The following is a 14,714-nucleotide window of genomic DNA, read 5'->3' on the forward strand; positions in this document are numbered from 1 at the left end:
TGTTCTTCTTCAGCACCTGTAACATCATGCATTGTACAATCAAAATATTGGACCATCGAGTCACCTCTCTAATTCAAAATTATTCTTTTGGTTCTGGAATTTTGAAAGGACTTGTTCCATTATTAATTTGTAAAAGTACAACTCTAGGATCTTCTCCATTCACTTTACATCCTATACTAACACAAGTTCCTAATACTTCCTTTACTTTTGCTGTTAATGTTCTTGCTGTTTTACTAGATTTCTTAGTTTGTGCTATATGAATTAATTGATCAAAAGTCAAATTTCCATCATGAACAACATGATATTGTTTGTCACTTGGAGCCTCTCCTAAATTTGATATAACAAATAGAGGCGAATGTTCTGCCAATTCCAAATCAATCATATCCCTAGATTTTACAATAAATCTAACAGTAATATGTTTAGCAGACCAATTCAAAGCCTGAACCAATTCAGTAATTCTCTGAGAGATTACTTTAGGCGAAATTCCGAGTGGACCAAACACTGGTGCAAGTTTACCAGGATTTGGTTGTTGAGATCTCACTTTCACTACTAAAATAAGTGGATTATCTATTGAGTAATTTTTAGAAGTGGGCACGAGTTTTGTAGTAGTGCCAAAGCCTAAGGATGGCGAGTAGGTTAGTGTTGACATTTTTTTTGGATTTATTGTTAAGAATGAACTTTGAATCTCCACTTGGAAATGTACTTTGTAAATTGTTTAATGTAGTTGTATTACAAAATTGTAATCAACCTTAAAGAATATTAATGCATTCTTGTAAACTATTACAGATCCAGGAAAATCAGTGATTGGATCACTTCAACGTTAACAACCCTTCACTCATCACTGTTTGTTATCTCCTTTCCATTTTGTTCGTCTTTTTCTTGACTGAAGACAAGTCCAACGTTATTTTCAGAGTTGATGAGTTTCAACCTTATCATCCTCTTATTGATCATAATCGTCATCTTCTTTGCAACAGTAAATAATTTAAACTTTCAATGCTTTTCTCACAACAACAACACTCTCCAATATATTTTCAATGAACAAGTGGCGCCAATTCCAAGCTAACTAAAATTCCCTTCTTCTTCTTCATGCTAACGAAAACGATAACAATTCGCTCACCACCATCTAGGTTCAGTTATTTGGCAGCTTGAAAAAATAATACAAAAAAATGGGCAATCAACCTGGCAAAAATAAGCAATATAGAAAGAATGAGTTGAAGAAACTCGTAGAGATCACCCACTTTGATATGGATGAAATCATGAAGCTTTATGAACAATTTATTTCTATTTCATCCTCTCGTGAAGATGATGGTGTGATAGATAAAAATGAATTTAAGGAAGCTCTTGGCTTGAAGGATTCTCTTTTCGTTGATAGAATGTTCTCCTTGTTTGATGGTGATAATGATGGTACTATTGGTATGTAAATTATTGTATAGTAACGAATTAATCATAGGCTAATTAATACAATAATAATAATATTATTTTATTCGTGATGATGAACTTGCAATAACCGAAAATTGTAGATGTAAGAGAATTCATTTGTGGATTGTCTGTATTTTGCGAAAAGGGAACCATTGATGAAAAACTCAAGTTCTCTTTCAGAATTTATGATTTTGATAAAGATGGTTGTATTAGCAAGGAAGAATTGTACAAACTTTTAGAAGCTTCACTCGTTGAAAACTCACTAGGTATTCCACAAGAACAATTATCATCATTGGTTGATGCTACTTTTGCTGAAGCTGATACAGACGGAGATGGCAAAATATCTGTAAGTTGTTTTAATTAGAGATTTCATGTATCTAATCTACTTGTTTAAACAATTCAACAACAACAACAATAATAGTTTGAGGAATATCGTGTACTTGTTACTAAACATCCAACTATGATCGGAAATATGACTATCAATACCTCAATTAAGAAGTAAACCAAATTGTAATTTTTAATTCATTCTTCAAGCTTGGGGAATTTCATTTCCCTTATCATTTGAAACATCAAATCTCTATAAACTTCTCCTTTTCTAATAGTAGATTTGTAAGAAAACATCCAGACGTGGTGTTTTTTCTCACTTCTCTGATCATCAACTCTATGAATTATAACAACTAATTCATACATTACACTCTCCAAAGAGACGGAATGTGCAACCTGTAGCCAATTTACGTGAATGGTTTTTGTATCCTTCTTGATTGCAACAACTTCTGGAATTGTTTCGTCAGTATCTTCTTGATTACTGTTGCTAGTACTTGTTGATAGTGTATTATTTTGTAAATCGAATGATCTCAAATCGCTAATAATCTCAACATTCTGATCCATAATCAGACTTTTAACATACTGGGCAACATCGTGTTCAGACATTTCGCTCGGGGTATTTTCAGGTGACAATAATTGAGATATCTCAAATCGGTCAATGTGAACATCATTTGGGTCGGTCGATGTACTTGATTTGAATTCTAATGGACTTGTAAAAACAATGGAATCACTTGTCTTATTTTCTTGCCATCCAAATGGAACTCTTAACCACAAATATTCAAATAGATCACTGTAGAGAACATTTAACATTTCAAATCCTTGCACAAACTCTGAATTGGTTACAATTTGATGAGCTATGGATTGATTCTTCAATGCACAATTTGAAATATATCTTACAACAATTGCACTCGAACTACCAATATCCACAACACAAACATATTGAAATAGAGTATTTCCAGATTCAACATATTGAAATAGGAATGTATAATAGTAATATCCCAATTTTGTAGAACTTTCTAATGGAATATCAGTGAAATTCTTATACTTGCTCATACTATTCACATAAACTTCTCTCTGATCAGCCAACCCAACTTCCAACTCAATCTTTAAACAATCTAATCGATGTTCTGGATCATAAATTTCAGTTGGTGATCGACACAACACTCTCATCTCATCTATTTTTTCTAATCTCCATCCAATTGGATAAAACAAATTTCCAATATATTTAATTCTTTCACTTTTTTGAAAATTAGTTTTAGAAATTACAGTTGAATGAACACTTTCTAATCCATCAATGTTTTGAAATGTAGTATTGTTATTATTATTCATATGAATGTTATTAATTTTAGAATTCTTTTCATCTTGTGAATGAAAAGCTTCAACTAATTCTTCATTTGGATAATCACAAAGTGTTGAAAATTTCATTTGAACCACTAAATTTAATTCTCCATGTTGTACATTTTCCAATTTTAGATTAAATTTTCCATTATCAGAATTTAAAACATCAATAATTGAAAGTTTACAATTTCCACAAAAATCATCTTTGAAAAAATCTTTATCCCAAACTTGAATTTCAATAAAATCCAATTTATCCTTATTAATACAATGAATATTTTCATTATTTGGTGTTGAAATTGTAATATTTTGTAATTTTGCTAAATTATTTGGCATTTTGTAATGTGATTTTTTCACTTGTAAATTAAATTCATCTCCCAAATGACCAATATTATACGCACAAGGTAATAATTGTTTTTGTAAAGTATTAATAGTATTATTGTAATGATTATTTAATTGTGCATCAAGTATCCACATGAAAGTTTCATCATATTTCGGATTTAGATTTTTAAATTTAATGCTCGACATTAAAGATATTCCTCCATAACTAATAATTACATACTACATTTAAATAGTTAAATAATTTAAATATTTTGTAAAAAACTTACAGGATCACTGAGTCCATTTTCATCCATCGGAATAATATTTGAACCATGTTTTAATTTAACAACTAATCTATCATAATGTTCAACATTTAATTGTACTTTTTGATGTTTTGACATTTTTTTGATTTTTTTAGACAGTTGACTTTCAAATCCAACATTATTGATTGTTACTCTCCCAAAAAGATCCATTTTCAAGAATTATTTATAAAGTTTACAATAAAACAATCAAACAAATAATCATTACAATAACCATCAATGATTGCATAATATTACAATTTGCCAAACTTGCAATTCTCCACTTTTCATCTAAAACCCATTGATTCATTCCATTCATTGAACTTCTCATTGCAACTGTCAAATTTCCAAATGCCCAAGTTTTCCAACTGTCATCTTGAGGATAGAAATATTCACCAACTTTTGAATTAACAAATGGACAAAATTGTGCACTTCTATCTGGTAAATTTTGATAAAATCTACAATTCAATTGCATTAAAAAGTAATTTTGATAGGCATCTTGTGGAAATGTTCCAATTTCCCATGCAGTTGGAACGATGGTTAAATTGGCCTCACTTCCACTCATTAAGGCATGATCCTTAATGAAATGACCAAAGTATTTACCACTTGGGAATGGAAATAAATTGTCGTGAATGTATTCATTCTTGAGGAGGTATTGCTTAGCGAAGGGGATCCATTCAGGATCGAACATGGCATACACATTTCCATACTCGCCAACAGCACTGTGCAAGTCAATATATAAAACCTTTCTACTCTTGGTATATTCGGAGGAGTAACCCTTCAAGAGTTGATTCAAAATGATTTTGACTTGCTTGGCAGTCCATTCTTCAGTGGTTCCTGCGTAGGCAATTCCAATTTGTCTGTGAATTTGTCCAATGACTGATGATTGTGTGAATGCTGGAAGACCGACCTTTGCCAATAGAGTGTAAAAGTAGTTGACTGCTTGTGCTTGAACTGTGTCCAAGTGAAGATGTGAAATATTCATACCATCAATGAATTGTTCCAATAAAACGTTCTTTGAAATTTCCCAACCAGGTGCATCAATGTAATGTTCATTCAGATTCTTCAACATGTCGACATTGTTTTCATTTTCCTTTGTTGCATAACTGGCTCCGTATGGATTTAACATGTGAATGTGAACAGGATAGGTGTTATCAGGAAGATTGAATTGATACTTGGTGTCGTTCTTAATCATGGCAATTTGAATTGGACTACCAACAAATCCCTCTTGTCCATGGACACCAGAGAATGTTAGGAAAACATTGGATTCAGCCTTATTCTTCAACATGTTGGCACGTTCTTCATGGAAGCATGCAGACATGTACAATTTTTCATTATTAAGACCAAGAATGGAAGGAAGCTCATACTCTGAATACTTGTAACCACTTGTTGCTTGACAAACTTGTTTAAACTTTTGATCGGCTTCAACATAGTTCGATGAAAAGTAGTCGAGTTAATAAGTTTGGCTGTTGTTACTAATGACAACATGATGGTCATAGCCATGAGAAAGGCCATGCATGCAGTAAAAGTTGTAGCTGAAACTAACTTGTTAGTGATGATACCTCTTGAGAAGGACATGTTTTTTTCTTCAATGAAAAATATCATTGCAGGCCCAGTTGAGCTTTTTAAATGTTTATCATGGCTGTTTTAAGACTGTACTAACTCTTTGCTGTAGTGTTGATGTATTACAGTTCCCTTTGTAAAAAAGGATGAATGGTCATTGAAGATAACATGCTTAATTGGAAGGTGTTACTTTTCATCTAATTGAACTTGGAACTCTATATCTTACTACACACTTATTGAGGCAAATGATGAATTTGGTAGAAATTACAAATTGCCAGTAAAGGAACATAATTCCCTTTCGTTGGTATGTCTCTAATTTCACCACCTCCATCTTTCTCCTCAAGAGAAAGAGAGCAAACTTAATTAGCTTTCATCAATTCCGATTTTTATCATCATAGGAACAATGTTCAAACTGTTCAGGTATCATAATGGCTTTTTCTTTTTGTGGTTAAAGATTTCAAAATGTCCATTCCTCAAAGAATTGACTCAACGAAGTTTTTATTCAAATACATATTTAATCCATTATTATTATGATTGATTCATTGATTGGTTGTTGATTCATACATATTGAATCATTTTCAGCATCTAATTGAATCAATTAGAAACAATTAGTCAATACTTTAATATCTTGAGCAGCATCTGGTTGAGAACCATCATTGGCCTCTCTCATCAACTCTGGTAAATTACCAACAATTGTAACATGTAATTCATCACCTTTAACAGCATATTCATTCAAATTACAACCATTGCTTTGAGTAGATGATGGATCATGTTTAATGTGGAGAATCATCTTTTTCAATTCCATAAAAGCTTCCTTACAATCTGGATCTTTACAGAATTGAACTGGTAAATCTTCACACAAATAGGTAATTCTTCTAGAGAATTTCAAATAGAGAATGACATTCTCTTTGGCACTCAATTCTTCTCTTCTGGCTTTCCATTTGAGATCTTCTGGAAGAGATAGAATTGATTCCCAATCAATAAGAAGGATCATGTTTGGATTGACCTTTTGCAATTCTTTAATCTTGTCAGTAATCTTGTAACTGAACAAATCACGAGCTAATTTCTTGAAAGCCAAACCACCATTCTTTGGCAAGAATTCTTCTTCATAATTTACCAACATTTTTTAAACTTGTTTTTTAATTGTTGTAAAGTGAGCAGACTGAATGCTGTCAATATTTAAACTGTTTTAACCTCCGCATGTTTAACATTTATCCATGTGTGTTGATTGAATGGTTGTTGGTTTTTCCATTGGATTTTGGAAAGGGATAATTATTGGAATCGGCTAAAGTTGGAGTCCACCCTTGACTTGATTACTAATGGGAAAATCATGGATTTGTCCATTCTGGGAAGTTGATATGCTAAGGTTGACTAGAATTTAAACAATTCATTTCGAAATGCATACTTACATTTCATTACAATTGAATTACAAATACATGGAAATTATACAATGCTATAATAAACAATTTTTGGATTGTTTCATTCTTTTCTTCATTTGCTTTTTAGAAATTTCAATAAATTTAGAGTCATATTTTACAATCTCTTTTAAGAGAGTTAGATTATCATTAGATCCATATCTATTTCGTCTTACACATTCTTCAAATAGCAATTTAGTATTTTCTCCTGTTTTGGCACTGGATGTAAAAATTGCAGTATTTTTCAATTGATTTCTTTCAATAATCGAATTAATCAAATTTGTATATTTCTCAATCACTTGCTCTCTATTCGAATCGTTCAATAAATCAACCTTATTTAATGCAAATATAACTGGAAAATAATTAATTTCCCTACACTTCAATTTAATTACTTGTTCCACCACCCTTTCTGATTGTTCCACTGTCTTTTCATCCACAACATCACAAACATTAATAAACGTATCTCCTGATCTCATGTAATAATCTGTCATTGCCTTAATAAGTAATATTAATAAACACATTTAGAATTTAAAACACGTACAGAATAATCTTCAATGCCAGCAGGATCTATCACATCTATCATGACAGGTAAATTATCAACTTGTAATAGTTTTCTATATGGTTCATCTGTAGTTGGATCGTAGAATTCTATAAAATGTCCATGGAAGCAATTGATTGTAATGGAAGATTTACCTGTTCCCAATGTAGAGATGAGTATTAATTTCAAATATTATTAATACTAACCTACTCCTCCTGCTCCAATCATTACTATCTTTGTTTCTTCAACTTTATTCCAAGGTTGTTTGCAAATATTGAATTTGATGAAAATAGCAATCAATACTTTTCTCTTCAATTCTCCCTTTACAATTTCATCTTTCAATAAGCTAAATTCATTTTCCAATAGTGGATTATATCCAATACAAGTTTCCCATACTTTCCACCAAAATTTGTCGAAATAAATAGTCATCTCTGGCATGGAAGAAATTTTCCTATTTAATGATTGAAAATTGAGAATAAATTTAATATGTATTTTAATTTCTTGTGATCGTTGCTGAATGGACAAAAGATTCGTTCCGAATTCTAAAATATGTTGAAGAATTTCAGAGGGAAGTGATAAAAATTGAGTTGAGCAGTTTTGCATTTTTTTTCAAATTTTCAAAAAAAATAGTTTTTTGAGTTGGTTGGGGAAGTGAGGTGTATTGGAATAATGTTTGAAAATTGAAAATAATGATTTGGGTAGATAATTATTAATAAAATTAAAATAACAGGGGGCGAGGGGGAATCGAACCCCCGGCCACAGCTTTGGAGGCTGCGATGTTACCATTACACCACCGCCCCTGTTGAAATAATTTATTATTTTCCATCATTCACAATATCTTAAAATAACGTCTATTTTACATTTCACTTGCTTTTTGAGATTTGTTTCAAACTCTTGCACTACAATATTTTTCTGCCACTTTCTTATTAAACGACTTGAGGGGGCGCTGTGCTTATTTTCCAGCCAAAATTTTTGTAATGATGAGCCATACTGTTGTTGTCGTTTGGTGGGATGAAATATTGTGGTGGATCTATTATATCCAAGTTTACTTAAAAAAAATGGAAGAACCAGCAACAACACTCACTATGATTGATCTTCATCCAATCTCTCCGAATTTATTTACAAAATTGAAAGAAAAATTTAAATCACCTTCTCTTGTGGAATTTTCCCATACAAATTGATGCAATTTCTAATAGTTCCCATATGTTCTCATACAAATTGATGCAATTTCTAATAGTTCTTTTAATATGGCAATTTGTAGGGAATTTAATTATTTAGTTACTGGTTCTCATGACTCTTTAGAAATCTATGATTTGATCACTCATCAACCAATTCAAGAAACAATTCATTTTAGTGAAGGAATTTATGGAATTGATTTTGAAAGGGAAAATTCAGGACAGTGGAACTTGATACTCTCCACCTGGAATAATTATTTTGTAAAATATGATTTCAATAGAATATTGAGTGAAAAGAGTTTTGGTGAACCAATTTTTAAAGTTCCAATTAAATTTGCTTGGGCTGTCAGATGTTTTAAAACTGAACTTTATGTCATTGATTATGATTCAAAAATATTTGTATTCGATTTGAAATCAGGCTTAGAAAAAACAGAGATTACTGTTGGATTGGAAGATGAAATGGTGGATATGGTTTTCACACCAGAAGAGGAAATGATTGTTTGTGGAAGTAATCAGTGGCACATTCTCAAATTTAATGAAAATTCTTCTTGTTGGGAAAAGATTAAAAGCTATTCGAATGAAAATGGACCAGTGAGAATTAATAGATGTTTTGGTGTTTGGTATGAAAGAAAGACGAAACTAATTTATTTGACCGATAATGGGGGCAAAATATTCATATTCGATAGAGAACTCAATCTTGTGAAGGAAATCAAAGTATCTGGACTCTATGAGATTGTAATTAATGAACAGAATGGAGAAATGTTCGTTTGTGATAAAGATAAAAATCAACTAATCATTTACAAATAACACTTAACAATCCTCTGATAGAAGCTTAGATAATGCTAGGAGTTGTTTCTCAACAAGATAGTTCAGAGTAACCAGAAGAAAATCAAACCAGAGAATGATCTTAACAGACCTTAATACTTGATATTATTTAACTGCTTCTAAAAAATGTCCACTTGTGCACTGCATTAAATATGATATTGTGAATAAATGAATAAGTTCAACAGGGGCGGTGGTGTAATGGTAACATCCAAAGCTGTGGCCGGGGGTTCGATTCCCCCTCGCCCCCTGTTATTTTAATTTTACTCACTTAACTTTTAATGGAACAACTCGGCTTTTCAGTCTTGCAAATAGGAACTTTCGGAATTAAAATTAAAAAAAATGATCAGAAAGTGGGAATTGAATGATGGCAGGATTATGCAAATTGAACAAGATTTGGACATTGTAAATAAAGAATTCGGAGCCATTGTATGGGATTGTGCATTGTATGTAAATGATGATCAATGTAAAATTGACCTTTTCCAATATAACTATATTTTGATCAATTATTTGAAAATACAAAAAGGGTATTGTCTAAATATTTGGAAAATGAAAAAGTATTTCCGAAAGGCTTTTTTAAAGGAAAAACAATTTTAGGTAAATAATATCTGATTTGTTTAAGAATAATTAAAAATCAAAAGACTTGGGATCGGGAACTGGATTTATTGGAATTTTATTAATGATCAAAGGAGCAACTGTTCACTTTACTGATCGTCAAGTATTAATTCCACTCATTGAAAAGAATATCGATTTAAATTGTAAGATTGTTGAACAGGAACAAGAAGATAATGATATTGATGAAAAAGCTCCAATTTTAGCAAATCAATTTAAATGTTTTGAGTATTTATGGGGTGAACCAAATGAAATTGTGGAAAATACTGAATATGATTTTGTAATTGGATGTGATTGTATTTATGAATCAAAAGATATGTGGATGCCACTCTCAAAAGCATTACATGAACAGTTGGCAAGATCAAAGAATATTATTCTAGCTCATGAATTGAGAAGTCAAAAAGATTTCTCCTTCTGGCCTCATATTCAAGAAACATTTGAAGTTGAAAGAGTACCTACAGAATTATTGGACGAATTTTGGAGATGTGAAGCAATAAGAATATTCTATTTGACATTTAAATCAAATTGAAGTGATTTTTAATCTTCTCCCTATAAATGAAATCTTTCCACAAATATTTAGTCTTTTTGATTTCGAAATTTGAATTTTTAACATGGAGAGTTTTGTAACTTTCCTAAGTAACTAGCCCAAATTTGTGTGTTTGAATTTAACAATGAGTTGAGACTAGTACTGAATAAAAATTTCCAATCCACACAAACCACTTCATGGAACTTATTTCATCGGTGATAAATGGGATAATTGTCTAATTGTCAATAAAATTTTAAATTCTGGATATTTCAAATAAATTAGACATAAAATATCCAATGTTTTTAAAGAATTTGAAAGTTAGTGCCAAGATTGAATACTTTTATTAAGGGGTTAACATCTTTGACTACACTTATTGAGTGGTGATTTTGAATCATGGAATAGGAAATGCATGGTTGAGAAGATGGAAAGTGCACTTTCGTTTTTCATGCATTCCTCTGAACAAAAGTTTTTACAAAAGAGAGCTGGGACGAAAGGTCCTTCCCATTGACCAAGTGGCCAACACTTTTGGAAATGATGAGTAAAGAATAAAATAGCAGAGACAAAACCATCATTACCATACATTGGAACAACTGGCAAGAGAGTCAAACTACTCTTTGTCATTGTCGGATGATTCAGTAAATTGAGCCCATAATGCCTTCCCATCCCCGTTAGACAAGATCCTTTCGTATAGGATTTTTGTTGAGCTTGTGTTTCTGTGAGTGGAATCTCAACAGGTCTTTGACTATTTGGTGCTAAAATCAAACGATCACCAATTAAACCTCCAGAATGATCAAAAGCTCCAGAACATGCAAAGGAGGGATCACGAGTTGCAATTTCAATTTGATATTCTTGGTGTCCAACTTTGTGCCAGTACAATTCTTGAGTGTTTTCATGAATTCTTGCTCCAAAACCAGATAATTGACCTGCTTTGGTGTAATAGACAACAACTCGATCATTGATAAAGCCATAGCCGAGACCAGGGACGCATGCACCGTTATCAGTTTCGATTGGTTTAGACCACTTGGATGTGTACATGGCAGTTGTCAAATTCAATGGAATAGGACTCTTACTGAAGAAGGTGTGTTGCAAACGATCACCCAATCCAATAAATGAACCAGATGATTGTTCTGAAAGTACAACAGAAACAATCAAGACGAATATCAGAAGAATCACCTTGCACATTTTTTTCAATAAGATAACGATTCTCAAAATGAGTAGGTCCAAAATAGAACCAGGAGTTGAAGTGACAGTCCTTCCTCTGGATGTTTCACATTCGATTATTACAAAAAATTTGTAAACTAACTTGGTTGTCTATTACAAAGAGTTTAAACATTTACTTTACAATTTATTTAATTATCTAACCCACAACCATCCCATCAAAACACCATTTATAGGCATTGGGTTGTAACAACGGTAGTAATAAACACCAGTTCCTTACCATGAGGTTTTCCATCATAGGAACCACATTGAGAATGTGTTGGTGGGATAGAAATATTTAAATGCTAATGTAATTAAACATTTATTGTAAATATAAAACAAATAAATAATTAACAACATAAAGTTGTGTTCAATTGTTGATCCAAATGACAAAAATCTATAAGTGCTAGTATATTGTACAGTTGAGCTTCACCCTTTTTGTCGTATAAAAGTAACTCTCATAAAATTCAACACCTTTGGTACTGACACATGGACACAGAATGAACAATCAACGAACGATTTATCTTTACATACTGTTGCCACTTCCGTAGTAAAATTACGAGAAATTGGTTCTATACGTAAGATCATTGGATAATACTCATTTGGTATTTTAGTTCTAGAAAATATACCAGAGCCAGAATGTGAAAATACTATAGAGTTGGTACAATTAACAGAAGGTGTATCCAACGCAATGTTAATACCAGGAAAACCCGCTCCTGCGCAGTAAGAAGCTTGTATTCTGTAATTGAAACGAAATGTTGCACCAAAATTTTCACATTCTTGTTATGTGCCCAAGTAATAGAGAGGTTTTGATAAGAAAGTAATTTTGTACCTATAATCTGTCATACCAACTTTACTATTAATCCATCTTCTCGACGAATCAAAACCAATATTAAAAAGATTTGTTGCTTTGTTGTTTGGTATGACAATAGTGATAGGTTTATCGCCTGCAGTATAAATAACAGCGTCATTTGGCAAATTACCAGTGTTAATCAATAATTCTTCACAGTGTGTGAAAGCCAATAAAGCAAGCATAAAAAAAACAAAAATCGTGAATTTGGCCATTTTTTTAATTTATTTTTCTGACAGCAAGTCAATTCCGTCTCCTCAACAGAATTTCAATGACGAAATTACAATAGAAAAGTGTACTATCGAAGTCCATACAATCAACTCGCACACGTTCATGCACTCACATGCTTTATCCAAGAATAAATGCAAAGCTGTATTGTTGTTGCATAGATAAACATGTTCTTGGCTTGTTATCATGTTGGCAGTTGACTTTAGGTTGTTTTTGATTTGTGTTAAGGAATTCTCTTCGGTTTAGGTGTGAACCTGGTAAAAATGGTCACTAAGAACGCGACATGGTTTTATAAACAGCTCAAAACACAAGCTATTGTGCATCTATGCATTAACGATAATATGGGAAGAGTAGATTGGACCAAGATTTTCCTAATTAAAGTTAAAACGAGTATTAATTGATCATGTTCTGATCAATTCTTTTATTAAATGTACAATGTTTTTAAATGTTAGAGATATCTAGCATTGAAAATTAATTAAACTTGGCAAGAATATTCTTCTTCAATAATTGGTATTCATCCTTATCAATGAGTCCCTTCTCAAAAAGAGCACCAACTCTCTCAAGCTCACCAATGGCACCACCACCACCACCATTTGAAGATGTTGATGGAACTGAAACCTTATTAGCAGATTGAATTCTACTAGATTCCACACTCTTAAATTGATTATCAGGAACTTGATTTACAGAATTGTAACCCATTCTACTTGCAATTGAATTTCCAGTATTTGTTGCTCTTTCAATGGCTTCATCAGCTTCATCTTCCTGACTGTAGGTTCTTGATGGCTTATTTGGAGGTGGAGGAGTATTCATACTTGGTTTAGTTGGAATAGAAGGAGGAGGTGTTGATTTTCCAACACTGCTTCCACCATAAGGTGATGAGCTAGTAGTAGTTGTTGAATTTCCAAATGTTCTTGGACTTGGTTTAGTTGGAACGTTTGGTTGTGAAGATGGTGAAACCATTGGAACATCCAATCCAGGTGGTGGTTGCACAAGTGGTTTTGCTGTAATTGCAGGTCTAGAACCAACTTGTGGAGGAGGAGTATAACTTGATCCAAATGATGGTTGACTTCTAACAGGTGGTGGTGAATTATCAACAGATGGAGGAGATGTACTCTGTGGTTTTCCTGGAATTGGTGGAGGAACACCACGAGATGATGGAATTGGTGGAGCATTTCCTCTACTACTGTTACTATTAAATCCTGAAGATGTGGATGATGAATATGATGATGTAGATGAAGGAGGAGGTGTATCCATAGATGGTGGTGATGAATTATTATTCATTCCTCTAGATGGAATTGGTGGAGCATTTCCCTTTGGAGGTGGAACACTTGGTTTACTACCGAAAGATGGAAGTGATGGAGGTGGTTGTGGAGATTCTTCTTGTTGATCTCTTCTGGATGGAATTGGAGGAGCTGTACTGCCACCACCACCACCGAAACCACCACGAGGTTGTGGAACACTTGGTGGTTGTGGACGAGAGGAAGGTACAACTGGTGGTTGTGGTTTCGAACCGAAACCTCCACCACTACTGGTGCTGCTACCACCAAAGGATGGTTTTGGAGGAGGTGATTGAGAAGATGGAGAGGATTGTGGAGTACTGCTGCCTCCGCCTCCTCCTGCTTTCATTTGTCTCTTCTTCATCATTTCGTCCAACATTGGATTACCAGTTGGGACGAAACCACCTCCACCTCCCATACCACCACCACCACTACTACCACCACCATATGATGATCCACCACCACCTGAAGTAGGAGGACGTGCTGATCCACCACCACCACCTCCAGAACCACCACCACCACCTCCTTTTGGAGCATCTAACAAGGCACCATCACGAATTTTCTTTTCACTTTCTGGGACTTTCTTCAATCTGGCTCCCTTGTTAATATCACTTAAAAGATTGGCTCTACCTGCAGATGGAGCTTTTACTTGAACTGTTGAGGTTGGTGGAGGAGGTGGAGAGACACCAACTGGCGGAGGAGGAACTGGCATTGTAAAAAATTGTGTTAATTGTTAACAATTGTTATTGAAAATATTTTGCAAATGGATTTTGGATTATTATTCACTTGATTGTTGTGATCACCCTGTGTGGA

At 33.1% G+C, this 14,714-nt stretch overlaps 8 protein-coding genes and 2 non-coding genes across 10 annotated transcripts; 4 read left to right on the top strand and 6 right to left on the bottom strand.

Moving 5' to 3' along the window:
* Positions 1-79: 79 nt before the first annotated feature.
* NAEGRDRAFT_73708 (uncharacterized protein) lies at positions 80-649 on the bottom strand (the record flags this gene model as incomplete). The annotated part of the gene is made up of 1 exon (XM_002671187.1): positions 80-649. The coding sequence occupies one exon, from the start codon at positions 647-649 to the stop codon at positions 80-82; it is 570 nt and encodes a 189-aa protein (XP_002671233.1).
* Positions 650-1,166: 517 nt separating this feature from the next.
* Positions 1,167-2,019, top strand: NAEGRDRAFT_55896 (uncharacterized protein; the record flags this gene model as incomplete). Its single annotated transcript, XM_002671120.1, has 3 exons — positions 1,167-1,413; positions 1,521-1,765; positions 1,841-2,019. The coding sequence occupies 3 exons, from the start codon at positions 1,167-1,169 to the stop codon at positions 1,919-1,921; spliced, it is 573 nt and encodes a 190-aa protein (XP_002671166.1). The 3' UTR covers positions 1,922-2,019.
* A 1,875-nt stretch (positions 2,020-3,894) lies between these two features.
* On the bottom strand, positions 3,895-4,986 carry NAEGRDRAFT_53004 (uncharacterized protein; the record flags this gene model as incomplete). Its single annotated transcript, XM_002671188.1, has 1 exon — positions 3,895-4,986. One exon carries the CDS (start codon positions 4,984-4,986, stop codon positions 3,895-3,897), a length of 1,092 nt encoding a protein of 363 aa, XP_002671234.1.
* A 758-nt stretch (positions 4,987-5,744) lies between these two features.
* On the bottom strand, positions 5,745-6,441 carry NAEGRDRAFT_59497 (uncharacterized protein). Its single transcript, XM_002671189.1, has one exon. The coding sequence runs from the start codon at positions 6,382-6,384 to the stop codon at positions 5,860-5,862; it is 525 nt and encodes a 174-aa protein (XP_002671235.1). The 5' UTR covers positions 6,385-6,441; the 3' UTR covers positions 5,745-5,859.
* Positions 6,442-6,714: 273 nt separating this feature from the next.
* On the bottom strand, positions 6,715-7,817 carry NAEGRDRAFT_81593 (ras family small GTPase; the record flags this gene model as incomplete). The annotated part of the gene is made up of 3 exons (XM_002671190.1): positions 6,715-7,170; positions 7,218-7,369; positions 7,421-7,817. The coding sequence occupies 3 exons, from the start codon at positions 7,815-7,817 to the stop codon at positions 6,715-6,717; spliced, it is 1,005 nt and encodes a 334-aa protein (XP_002671236.1).
* Positions 7,818-7,943: 126 nt separating this feature from the next.
* NAEGRDRAFT_t662 lies at positions 7,944-8,014 on the bottom strand. Its single transcript has one exon. It is a non-coding gene; the product is annotated as a tRNA-Trp (tRNA).
* A 447-nt stretch (positions 8,015-8,461) lies between these two features.
* Positions 8,462-9,196, top strand: NAEGRDRAFT_73714 (uncharacterized protein; the record flags this gene model as incomplete). Its single annotated transcript, XM_002671121.1, has 1 exon — positions 8,462-9,196. One exon carries the CDS (start codon positions 8,462-8,464, stop codon positions 9,194-9,196), a length of 735 nt encoding a protein of 244 aa, XP_002671167.1.
* A 202-nt stretch (positions 9,197-9,398) lies between these two features.
* Positions 9,399-9,461, top strand: NAEGRDRAFT_t654. The gene has a single exon. It is a non-coding gene; the product is annotated as a tRNA-OTHER (tRNA).
* Positions 9,462-9,890: 429 nt separating this feature from the next.
* NAEGRDRAFT_73715 (uncharacterized protein) lies at positions 9,891-10,352 on the top strand (the record flags this gene model as incomplete). Its single annotated transcript, XM_002671122.1, has 1 exon — positions 9,891-10,352. One exon carries the CDS (start codon positions 9,891-9,893, stop codon positions 10,350-10,352), a length of 462 nt encoding a protein of 153 aa, XP_002671168.1.
* Positions 10,353-10,700: 348 nt separating this feature from the next.
* On the bottom strand, positions 10,701-14,714 carry NAEGRDRAFT_59498 (uncharacterized protein; the record flags this gene model as incomplete). Its single annotated transcript, XM_002671191.1, has 2 exons — positions 13,194-14,714; positions 10,701-11,476 (listed from the first exon to the last, which is right to left on the bottom strand). The coding sequence occupies exons 1-2, from the start codon at positions 14,611-14,613 to the stop codon at positions 10,701-10,703; spliced, it is 2,196 nt and encodes a 731-aa protein (XP_002671237.1). The 5' UTR covers positions 14,614-14,714.

The sequence above is a fragment of the Naegleria gruberi genome, assembly GCF_000004985.1.
Source record: "Naegleria gruberi genomic scaffold NAEGRscaffold_63, whole genome shotgun sequence".
Taxonomy (NCBI): Eukaryota; Heterolobosea; class Eutetramitea; order Acrasida; family Naegleriidae; genus Naegleria; species Naegleria gruberi.